The 12211-nt window shown below is 43.3% G+C and overlaps 1 protein-coding gene across 1 annotated transcript in view; it reads right to left on the reverse strand.

Moving 5' to 3' along the window:
* KIAA1109 (KIAA1109 ortholog) overlaps positions 1 to 12211 on the reverse strand; it is a 146012-nt gene that overhangs the window by 15811 nt on the left and 117990 nt on the right. The window contains exons 62-70 of the mRNA XM_023520429.1: positions 11396 to 11649; positions 10627 to 10842; positions 9295 to 9475; positions 8583 to 8781; positions 6703 to 6864; positions 6196 to 6335; positions 4935 to 5139; positions 2167 to 2367; positions 1387 to 1566 (exon numbers count right to left, since the gene is read on the reverse strand). Of these exons, the coding sequence (XP_023376197.1) occupies positions 1387 to 1566; positions 2167 to 2367; positions 4935 to 5139; positions 6196 to 6335; positions 6703 to 6864; positions 8583 to 8781; positions 9295 to 9475; positions 10627 to 10842; positions 11396 to 11649 (1738 nt within the window). The remainder of the gene's footprint in view (positions 1 to 1386; positions 1567 to 2166; positions 2368 to 4934; positions 5140 to 6195; positions 6336 to 6702; positions 6865 to 8582; positions 8782 to 9294; positions 9476 to 10626; positions 10843 to 11395; positions 11650 to 12211) is intronic.

The raw sequence follows: 12211 nt of genomic DNA on the forward strand, positions 1-12211 counted from the left end.
TCTCTCCTATTTCTCCCGAACCCCTCCCGTCTCCCTTTTCTTTGTCGCCATTCAGGCCTTTGTGCCCTATTACTTGGTCTGTTCCGACAGCCCCCTCAAGCACCCGTCCTCTCCCACAGTTCTTGCTGCCGTCGGCTGTTCCTCAAGCACGGATCCGAAACATTGACCCTTCTGTGTGTGTGTAACCACGTTTATTTTATGAGCCGTACACAATATAGTCTTTTTGTGTGTGTGTGGTCAGAATGCTTAACGTGAGATCTATCCTCACTGATTTTTAAATGGACAATATAGTATTGTTTCTTTGGGGATGATGATGGCATCCCATTTCTTAAAAACCTCTAATGAGTTCTCCCTGCCCAAAGGCTCAGAACCCTATCTGTGGCCTGGCATATGAGTCACTCCCCCCCGCCACCCCCATCTGGTCCTGGTCTGTTTTACCAGCTCTAGGTCTAGCCAACTTCTCTCCCCCTCTGTGCCCACCTACTCTGTACGACCCATTAAATGTTCAGTTATACCTATGCTTCAGCCTCAGTGAACCAGTGTGATCCAAAAGCATACTTTTTGATGCTTCTGTGCCATTAAATACCATGTTGCTATAGCCAAGAATATTCCTATTATAAAGATCTGGCCCAAATATCATTTCCTTTGTGAAGACATCTCTGATCTTTCATATTAAACAGAATTTATTGTTTCCTTCTCTTTATATGAACCTGTATCGTAGCTCTTATCACGCTGTCACCTAACTGCCTACTCCTAAGACCTTGCCTTATTCACGCCTGCGCCCTCGGTCCCCTAGCGGGCTGCGTGGCGCACCTGCACCGCAAAACACAAGCTGTTTGTTGAATGAATACTGCGTTGAGTGTACTTACCATACTTGTTTGATTAATAATTTTAAGTTTTCACCCACATAGTACTCTGAATTCTTCAAAATGTTCCGCATGTATTTAATTTTTAAATGCTCAAGTGTTTTGCCCATAGTTATATAGCTAGTTACAAAGCCTACGACACACATGCACGTAACTCAAGATCTTACGACATGCGGCAAAAATTTAACCCATTCTTCCTTTAGTGTTTTAAGAATTTACAATTAGAAAATCAAATAAAAAGGCAGACATTTCACCAACTCATGGTAGAGAAGTGAAGAAGCAGTTTTCAGTGATGTAATTAGGCGTATTTTAGCCGTCAGATGATACTTCTATGTATTTATCTAGAAGTCACTTGGACTGAGCGAGCACACTAGGCTGGACTGTTAGTCCTCTGCTTCACGTCAATGTATCACTAAGGCTTAATATCGTTAAATTAAATGAATATTTAAATGCTGTTAAAAAGGCCCTTGTTTAACTCTGGAAAACAATATTTTAATTAAAACACTGTAAAATTGAATACCGGAGATATTTATTAGTGTGGTGTCCATTTTGCTTGCAGGCTTGTTTACGGACTGACTTTCAAAGAATGAGGCACCTCCTGAACGCCTTATCCGAGACAAACTCACTTTCACAAACTCAAGGTTTATACTCAGTGAGTCTTTTCGACCAGTGACCGAAGTGGGTTCTTCGTCCACATTTCCTTTAAAGAGAACACACACACGTGTATATGCACATGTACACACACACAGCTACCTAGTTACATGAAATTAACCAAAACACTGGAATGTGCCATCGATTAAAATCACTTACATGAGGTAAACATTTAAGAATGACCTAATGAGCATTTTTAGTGGTAAATCTGCACTTTAAAATGCCAGTGAAATTTAAGGTTCTCTAAATAACTAATAGTAATGACAACAATAATAGTCTCATTTTAAGTTACCAAACATGATGCACACATTTTAAAAATTTACTATCTGTAGAATGTAATTTCTTATACAAATAGTGATATGGTTAAACATTTAAGCAACATAAATAACCTCACGTCCAAAGAGATTACTGTGCCGTACATTTCACTTAGAAAATACTCTGAGTTTTAAGGCTCTTGTATAATTAGTTTACCTGAATTACTTATTTCATATTTCTACTTCTTTGTAGAGACAGGCTAGATATCATTGGGAGAAAAGTTTAAAAGCTTCTGATCATTTTATATCCATTATTAAATGTATCTATCATGATTTCTGAAAAGATCAAAGCTTGAAAACATGCTATAAGTTTGGAAAAGATGTGCTAAGCATACCTAGTCCTCCGGATCCTGGCGTGAGGCCGGACACGGTGGTCTTCTGCTTCCCTGCTCCATAGGGGTGGAACACGTAGAGAGAGAAGTCGGACATGCACGCGGTGAAGCTCAGACCAGACGAGCTGCTGCTGGGAGTGCTCAGATCTGACTGGCTGCTGCTGTGCCGGCTTCTGCCAAGGGGGCTGCCCAGTGCTGATGACCCTACCGCGAACACAGGAAACCCGCGTATTTAATTTACTCGCCCCGGGAAAGAAAAGGAGCTGGCTACGATACAGTCTCGAGAACCAGACGCGACTCGAGAATCAAACAGTAACTCATCAATAGATTTAATTCCTTGAACAAAACAAGGACGCAGATGTACTTTCCAATTAACTTACTCTGTAAATCGTGCTTCTCTGGAACGATTACTCATACCCACGAGCGCCAACTCCACGGCTTCCCATTTCTTTTCTCCTCTGCGCCAACAGAGGCAGCAGTGGAAGAGGCACGGGACCGTGGGGTTTAAGCAAAGAGGGGGCAGAACAAACTTGTAAAAAAATCCAACTGCACAGCTGGAGTCCACATTTCAGTAGGAAACAGAACCAGGTGCGCAAACTCAGGAAGTTAAAGACCTGTTCCTACAGGAACCAGGAGTCCTCAGTGTCTCAGAGAGCCAGCGTTTGCCATAGGCAGGAAGGTCAAGTCCAAACACGCTTTAAACTCTGAATAGAGCATTATACGAGTTTGCTGATGATTCCAAAATATTATGTCCAGATCCAATCCCTTTGGATATATTTGTAGTTCGGGACTGGGCACCTGGCATCATATGAGAACGGGTCACAGGCATTCGAAGCTCACCGTGTCCAAAACACCAGTCCTCTGACCTTTGCCCACTATCTGCTTTTCTTCAGTGTGCCCCATCTCCAGTAGTGCTAGTTCCCTGCAGGCAGCTCAGCCTGAACCCTGGGAGTGATCTGCCACCTGTCCCACTTCTAACTCTTGCAATTTATCACCACATCACTGTCTTGCAATTTATCACATCACTGTCTTGCAATTTATCACCACATCACTGTCTAACAATTTCTGTGTCTAACATGTCAAGTCCGCCCCTTGCCTTCTGTCTCACTGTTGCTACTCTCGCCTGAGGAATGATCAACTCTGGACTGCTGACATGGCCACTAGCTCTCCTTGTCTCCCCCCGGCCTCCTCCCGCCCCTGTCCTCCGCCCGGAGAACACTGTCACACTGCAGCTGGATGGCGCTCTGACAGTATGAAGCAGAACCCACTCGCGAGCCTGTCCGCCTCCCAGTGGCTTTCCCACACGACCTGGCCCTCCCCCACCTCTCTAAATCTTTCTCTTGCCTGTCTCCACTTGACACTAGCTCCTTCCCCTCCCCCTCCTCCCAAAGTCACCAAACTCTTTCCCGCTTCCTGGATTTTGTAGCTCTACCTGGAGTGTTCGTTCTTCCAACTCTCTGCGTGGCTAACTCATACTCACCTACTTCACGTTTCCACTTAGAATAAGCTCCTTTGCTTGTTATCTGTTGCTCCCAATCCAGTATAAGTTCCGCATCAGCAGGAACCAGGCCTGCTGGCTAAGGTCACGTACGTCCAAACCCCGGCACTGACCGAAGCCTTGGCAAAGGTCCACAAGGGTGCTTTGAAAGAATGGGTGGTGCCACAACCTGTCCTTTTTATACATTTATTCGCATCATCAACTCTTCTTGCAAGTTTTATGATAAAATGATGGATATTTAATAATTTGGGAAAATCTATCTTTAAAATTTTTAAAAGCTACATAGCAGAAGAGACCATATTTCAATTTGCCTGGGGAAAAGAGTAGTTCCCAAAAAAAATGCTGGCAAGTAGGTAGGAACTGATATTAGTTTTCTATGATAAAGATGTAGTACTTACTATTTTTATTTTTGATATGTTTCTGTGTTCTATATTTTCTATAATGAACGATGTGTTTAATTTTATAATAAGAAAAATATGTTTTAGAAAACCGACACTACCACTCTTATATTTGTTGACTACACAATTCCAGCAGCAATATTTTGGAGCGAAGTGTGAGACTGTGGGAAACCACATCAGCGGAAACTTTATTTCTAAAACATTGACTTTTAGTTTTCCTATTTTGTTGTGAAAACTTTCAAAGACTGACGCAACGAAGCAAATGTTTGGCTTCGATCATTTTCCAGGGTCTTCTAACATCTCCAAATGTCCCCCAGGGGCAAAAATCACCCTGGGTTCAGAATTCCTGTTTTAATAATCATTCTCTTATCAATTCTCTTATCAATTTTCATCCAGTGTAGTCTCTTTCCTTAAAAGTGTTCGATAAAATTTTTATCAATTGCATTTGTGGTCTCTGTATGATTTTTAGGGCAGGAGCGACACTGTCTCATCAGAAAATCATCAGTTGTTTTTAAAAACAAACACTTTCGTGAAGAAGACATTTGAGTTTGGTAACAAAATTTACAATTAAAAAAATACACATACACATTCTCTCTCTCACACACACTCACACTACTTAATAAAATTTTAACAACAAGAAATTCTTTCAAGATAACACTGCATTTTTTTACTTTCCATTTGCAAAACTGATTACTCTTAAATGTAACAAAATATACTCGAAACTTTGATCTACTATAGATCTTTTCTATAAATACTCTAATTCTCAAATATTCTCCTTTCCAAGTTTATTTACTTAGAAATATATATATCGCTATTAAAAATATCTTTAAAATCGACTTTGGCTTCATGCCAGTGGGATAAAGACCGTGTCTCACCTGGCGTCCCAGCTTTGCCGGCAGAGGCCTTGGCTCCGCTCTGAGCCGCAGCGCCCCCACCAGGGGACAAAGTCTCTGCAGGACACGTGGTCCCTAAAGTCTCCAGTTCTCCTCGGTTGGAAGAGAACACCAAGTCCAGGGACGGCAGCTTCAGCATGCATTCCACTCTTGACACCGGCAAACAGCTGAACTTGATCTGCGAGGGCTGAGTGCAGGCAGGAAAGAAAGAAAAAATGGTTCTAGGAACTAGATGGTTAAAAAATTTCACACTGGATTCCAAATAGTTCATTTCCATTTTAGTTCGCATATACCAAATTTGACGCCTAAAGAATTTTGTGTTTAATGTACTGGCTTTTTCAAAGGCATATGAGACATAAACCAATGTACTAACAAAATGATATAATTTTTAAATATCTAAATATTTGAGCAGCTATCTCTGAGTGACAAATACTTAGACATTTAGCTAATTCAGAACATTAAAGAAGTTTATGTTCACATTATACGCGTTAATAACCAAGTCTTTTAAAGAAAGGAATTTCCCTCTTACTAAAATTTAAAAAGAATGTTGCATCAATAAAAGTTGTGTAAGCTCTGAAGCCCTCACCTGTTACGTGTTGTCATCCGATCTTAAAAAAAGCTAGCGCGAACGCCAGAAGGAAGCTCTTTGGCCAAACTGCTATTGTAGAAAACGATCTGAACAGATGACTATTAGCATTTCTGCTTTTCTTGAGACTGATTGTAATATTTTAATTGAGGGTAAACTAAATGCTGAAGTTTAGATACAAGTAGTTTTCGAATCCTGCTTAATAAATGTACTCAGTCAGATGCTAAAACATACTCCCAAAGGACTGCATTTTAGCATAAAGTATTAGACAAAAATGACTTAATTCTTAGCAAAAATTTAACAAAGGTACTATCCTGACTTTACATCTCAATTGTACTTTATATCTGCTCAAAAAGGACCACAGTGGCAAGAAATACAGGTGCCATAATAAAAAGGCATAACATGCTAAAAAAAAAATTTAACTTTTACGTTATTTTTGCCACAAATGTAGGGGATTTGAATTTTGAAAACCAAGGCTCTGTGCACCTCCTCAGCAGAAATACACACGTGAAGTTGCACATAAACTTCCCGGAGGTCCTGGCGACCTCCCAGCCGTGACAGACAGACACGGCCCACGGAACCGAGGGAAGAACTCTGGAAGGTTCCAACGAACTGGAGGGAACCTTGCTCCATAAAACGGACGGGCTCTGCGCTCACCTGGACTCGCACGTACACCACGACGTCCACGGGGAAGGACGCGTACGCGGACGTGGAGGACGACACCAGGGACGCGGTCGACTCCTCCATAGGGTCCGGGATTTCGAAGTGGCCCACATCTTCATCTCGGGAGCTCACGGCTGCCGAGATACTCCGGTTAAGTTTCACCGTGGGGACAGGGTGGGTGGCCCCCGCGCTGAGCCCCTCTGCTCGCAGGCCGGGGTGACGCCGGGATGATCGGGTGGGCGGCCTCCGCCCCGTCCCAGCGCCCCCGGGGCCTCGGCCTGACCCCGCCAAGCACTGGCGGTGCCCGTCGGGAACCGCACGGCCTCAGCGGACCTCGTGTCCTGATTCGTAAACGAGGACGCGATGATCTCTCAAGCTCTTTTCAGTTCTTTAATTATTTTATATCATCACCGAGTATATTAAGTAGTAATACACAACAGCGATACAAAACCCTTCTGAGCACTGGGACTGCGAGAAGCACGTGCTGGGAAGCACGCTCACCTGCGTAATTCCTTTCGATGGGCGTGATTGGGATGGTCTCCAGGGCCTTCTCCAGGAAGTCCAGCAGGCAGGGGCTGATGACCATCTCCTCCGGCAGGGACTGAAGTGCCACCCAGGCGTACAGCTTGGCGGTTTTCACCCCTCCGCTTCCTTTTCCTTTGGCTGGAACAGTGAGAAATAAATGTAAGGTGAGTTTACTAAATAGTTCCCGTAAAACATAAGATAATTTTGTGAGAAATTAAAATTATATAATTTATGACAGTTTAATCAGGTGAAGCACCCTATATTTAAAACCATACAAGAATGTAATAAAAATAGAAGGTCGAGAAAAATGACATATGAATGTTATAATCAAAGATGACTAACGATATACATAACACAGTAGTTATTCCTACTTGCTCTAGCTCACAAATTTTAGTTGTTTTTCTAGTTCATACTTTTCTAAGTCTCTCATCAGCATTATCTTGTCCACTTAAGATATAGAGATCTTGGACAACATGTGGTGACAAGTGAGAAAAAGTCACTGTTTTCAGACTTTCCTATGTTCTTGCTGTTCTTGTCTTGTCCCCATTGATAACCCCCGAACCCCCTCCACGGGCTGCCATCTCTTCTTCCTCGTTCCCACATCAGGAGAATGACTATAACAGCTAACTTGGACTTAGCTCACTTTGGCTCAGGTTTCCACCTTCGACATATATTAATTTTGTAAACCCAGGAAGGAAATCCAACTTCCATGAGCCCCAACTTTCCTCATGCATTAAATGAGGACAATAATATCTGTCCTGTATTTAATGCATATAGATGTGCCTTGTCAACTGAAAAGTGGCATAAAAACATTAGGCGTTATTATGATGATTGGCTATTTTACAAGATTAATAGACCAAGTTCTATCTTGCCTCAAAATTTTTTTCAAATAATCCCTGTCTGGTCTGATATCCCCCTTGTGTGGTAATTCTACACATGCTGCGTATCATTCGTGTGGTACGGTGGCCACAGTCCAACCGGGCTTCTGGTGGCCCTGGCCTCCCCGGCATTCATGCCCAATGGCGCCCCTTCCCCCCACAAGCGAGGCTGAGCAGGAAGATCCACAGGGGCCTGTGGAGGTGACAGTGTGTGACCTGAGGCCGAGCCGTGAGAGAGAGAGCAGCTTCGGCCATCCTCCCCTTCGGATGACTCCTTCCTAGGGAAGCCTGCTGCCCTGTGGTGAGAACACTCAGCACCCCGGGGAGAGGCCCGGGGAGGTGGGGTACGGGGCGGGGGGAGGCTTGAGCATCAGCCTGCAACCACGTGAAATGCACATGATGGAAGCAGTTTTCAGACCCCGCCGAGCCTCCTGAGGACTGCAGCCCTAGCAGCCTCTGGACTGCAACTTCACAGAAAAGTGCGAAGTTAAGAGTCACCAGCCAAACCACTCCTGAAATTTTGATCCACAGAAACTGTGTTGGAGGTTCTAAGCCACCAAGTTTGGGGCAATCTGTTACGCAATAATGGACAGTTAATAAATGTGGTGAAGCCCAGTGTACTGCCTTCTATCGGTTTGATACATGAGTTTGTGCATAAGTTTCCATCTCTATCATAAGCTCCCCAAATGGAACTGCATAAAACTTCTAAATATACCCAGATCTAAAAAAAAAAATTAAGTAAACTATTTAGAATATTAAATTTATTCTAACAACTGACATTCTAAGTAATAGCAATTTGAAAACTAAGCAACAGTCACTGGCCCTCACTTCCACGTATGAATTTTACACGGTCATTATCGAGCCTATACCCTATTTTCTTAAACACGTGAATCTGAAAGTCTCAATAGAGCAAATAGGTGATGACTACAAATTAAATTAGGACACAAATTAAAAGTGAAGACTGTTTTCCTTAAATACCTGAGGGCAGAGGTGGGGGTTGGGGAGGAAGCAAGGTGTTAGTCTTGCCCTGGACAGTGTGAGGTAAAGGAGGAGAAGGAGGTGCCGCACTCTCTCTCATACCATACAGCTTGGACTCTTTAGACAGTGTCCTTGGCAAGGAGGATCCTCTGGACGCATTGGGTGACTCAGTCTTTAGTGTCTTGGAATTGTAATGCAACTGGAAAAAAAAAAAAAAACTTTCAAAGTTGAAAGCATGCAGACAGGGAAAACCAAGAAACGCAGGAGAACGTGGTAAGAACACCGGTCCAGTTTTCACAAGTTAGCTTTGTGATCCTAGCAAGTTTCTTAGCTTTTTTTCCATTTTTTAAATTAAAACGATCATTCCAGATATAATAAAGTTCTCTGTTGGTTAATATTCTAGGATTCTATAATTCTAGAATCTACAAAACAGTTATTTCCTAAAGTGGCAGTAGGCAAGGTTTAGTGAGTATGTCAAGGGATATCAACGTATGAAAAATAAAACTAATTTCAGCCAAAATTTTGTGAAAAGGCTGTATAAAAGAAGTGGCAACCTGCAATTTGATGCTTTTACGTTCAGAATATGGATATGTTGGAGAACAGCGTTGGAAAAATCTCATTTTAATCTAACTGGAGAAGGGAAAACACGTGTGATGGATCACAAACACTGATACTAATCATCGAACCCTACGGCCAGACACTTAGTGTTTACCTTCACATCGACTCCGGGGATGTAAAACACCGTCGTTTCTAAGTCACTAGGCTTTGTCTGTAGAGATGATGGCACTTTCTTGCCAGTCATTAAATGGGTGGTAGAAGCATAATTAGTTTGAAACTTCTTCTTTTTTGAAGGAGAATCTTGATCTAAACTCCTGGAACTTCTATCGTAACTCCTATAAACAGAAAACTGTATTATCTTTTTTTAAAAGGACATTTATCTCCTTTCGTCTTGTTTGAATTCAGATTTATTTATACAGTAAATGGAACATGATCCTCCATTAATCAAGGCGACAAAGGACAGCTCCCCAGTGTCCCTAGCTGCACTGGCTCACGCCTGACCCAGGTGACGTCCCTGCTGTCGGTTCCATAACACACAGCACTGTCCTCTTTACTCTCTCCTGAGGTCACAGGTGTTTCACATGCACGTAGAAGGTTAAAGCAAATGAAACTGCCCTTTACAGAGGTAAAAACAGCAGAATTCATCATGGTTTTTTATTATGATTCAACCAAAATTAAAATCATCTTTTTATCATCACTATTTCGTTTGTAAGAATTTAACTGTTTAGCGTGCCTTTCTGTCTTCTGATTTTACCGAAGCCTCCTTAGACACAAACAGACCATTTAAAAATCTTTTATTATGAAGCATTTCAAACATATAGAAGGTAGACAGAATGGATAATGGACCCCCGTGGATCTGTCTCCCAGCTCCGATGACTGTCAGCATTCCACCCTTACCGTTTCCGCCGCCCACCCAATTAACGTGTTCTGACAATGTTTTTAGATTAGGAAAGAAAAGCAGAACACAAATTCAAAGAAAAAAATAATCTAACGTTAAGCCTGTTTAAACCACTGTTTCTTTAACGATGGAAACAAATGCTGAAGCCGCAGGGACAGCCTGGACGACCCCGTATTCTGAGGCGTCTCGGGCAAGTGTCCTGTCTTACTCCTTTATGGAGCCGTCAAGACTCTCAGCAGCCAGGAGGCACCTGAGTATCGCACTGTTCTCTAAAACAGAAGTGCGCACAACATGAGGACAGAGAGGACTTGAGAAACTCAGGCTTTTTAAAGGGGAATTCCGAAGATTTAGCTGTTTTAATTAACACATTTTCTAGAATCTAAATCAGACATCCCTTTGTAGTTGCCAGAAAACATTACACACTTGTTTAAAGAAGTACTATGTTATACAGATAACCACTCGAACATTACAAGTACGTTTAAATCCACTCTTCCCAGCTGCGCTTTGGGCTGAGAGGGTAAAGTCTGTTGGAATTCAGTGACGTACAGACAGTATTTCACACGATGAAGCACCCGTCCGCTCGCTTACCTTCTCAAGCTGATATCATCATGTTCTTGAAGAAGGGTGGTTGGGTGGAGCACGCATTTTCCACTATCGATTTCAACCCGAATATCAAGTTCGAAGTCGATGTTTCTCTCTGTCGCTGTGCCACTAAGACCGCGGGTGACTGGCGCTGTTGGCCAGCGCTCTGTAAACAGCTGATGGACAGCGGCAAAGCCCGTCGCTTTTTTACGAGAAGTATGTCTATAGAAAGGACAACTGGTCATTACACTGTAGTAAAACAGGAAGAGTTTATGACACGCTATTTTCCAACATGTGAGGTGAGCGACGGTCTGTAAATACATTTTCCTATTTTATAAATTCACGCCAATGACTCAGCTAGCTCATCCCAAGTGAAGTTTTTCCTAAGTTTTTCCTAAAAGAGCCACATTTCCTTCAACGACTGTGTGCTGAGAGAGCACGTGCCAGGCAGAGTGCTCAGTGCTGAGTACACGACACAGTTGCCACTGTGACGGAGGCTGAACATGGCTGCGGACCACACTCTACACGGGGGAGGAGATCTGAAAACTTTGCAAATCTTCCCAGATTTTACTAAAAGACAGGAGAACGGGACAAGAAACAATGCCATATGGAGCTAAATGACATTGGTAAACCATGAATATGTCTGTTAACTCACTCTGGCTACACGCATTAAGACTTTTTTTCTGTGAAAATCGACAGTTATAGATAACGCTCTAAGTTCAGTTCTGGATTCCGCGATGCTGCCTAAGGCTCTTCAAACCAGAAGGCTACTCACGAGGGTTTCCTGTAAATGTAAAACCTCTCCCTCTCGTGGTCGTCGTCCTTCTCGTCCTTGTCCGAGTCCTCGCTGGTGGACGACAGGCTGTCATCCCGGCGGCCCTCCTCGGGTTGGAAGGCGAGGCCCGGTGAAAAGACTGCTGGGGTTTTGGGAGGCCCGAGCACGGAGCGCGGCCCTTCGCTGGCTGACGGGTAGTGGGCCGGCCCTTCCACGGTTACTGACAGGAGGTCCAGTTCCGTCTCTTCCGGAAACTGATTGTAGAAAGGGAAAGCATCGATCAGGTTCAAATTAGCAATCTCTTCTCAATTAAAAAAAGAAAAAGAACACACATACGTTGAAACATTTCAAAATTCTCTCAGAGTTAAATTCCCTCACTCTGAGCTGAAAGAAAGGTCGGGTGTATGCACACGTGAAATGGCACATGGGAGAAGGGAGCGGGTCGAACCACAGAGCTGCCCTGCAGCATGCTAAACATCAGTGGGAGGTTTTACTTCACATAAGCGTAGACCGTCACGTTAATCAGCACGGGCGGTAATTCCTAGAGACGCAGTGGACACAAAGGGAACAACGCGATCGGCTGTGAGTCTGAGGGCAGAGAGCGAGTGGGGATGGAGGAGCATGCAGTCAGGACAGAGGCATGTGCTTGCAGGTGCCTTCCGTAGATGTATCTTTTACAAATGGGTCCCTAACGCCTTGAAGAAAGCAAACAGTTTTGGAATTAAACATATGAATCAATCGAACTTAAGAACGCTATGTATTAAGGGAAGAGTTTGCATAAACACCATGTCACCAACTGAGGACTGCATGCGGGGG

This window comes from Pteropus vampyrus, unplaced genomic scaffold (assembly GCF_000151845.1).
Source record: "Pteropus vampyrus isolate Shadow unplaced genomic scaffold, Pvam_2.0 Scaffold263, whole genome shotgun sequence".
Lineage (NCBI taxonomy): Eukaryota > Metazoa > Chordata > Mammalia > Chiroptera > Pteropodidae > Pteropus > Pteropus vampyrus.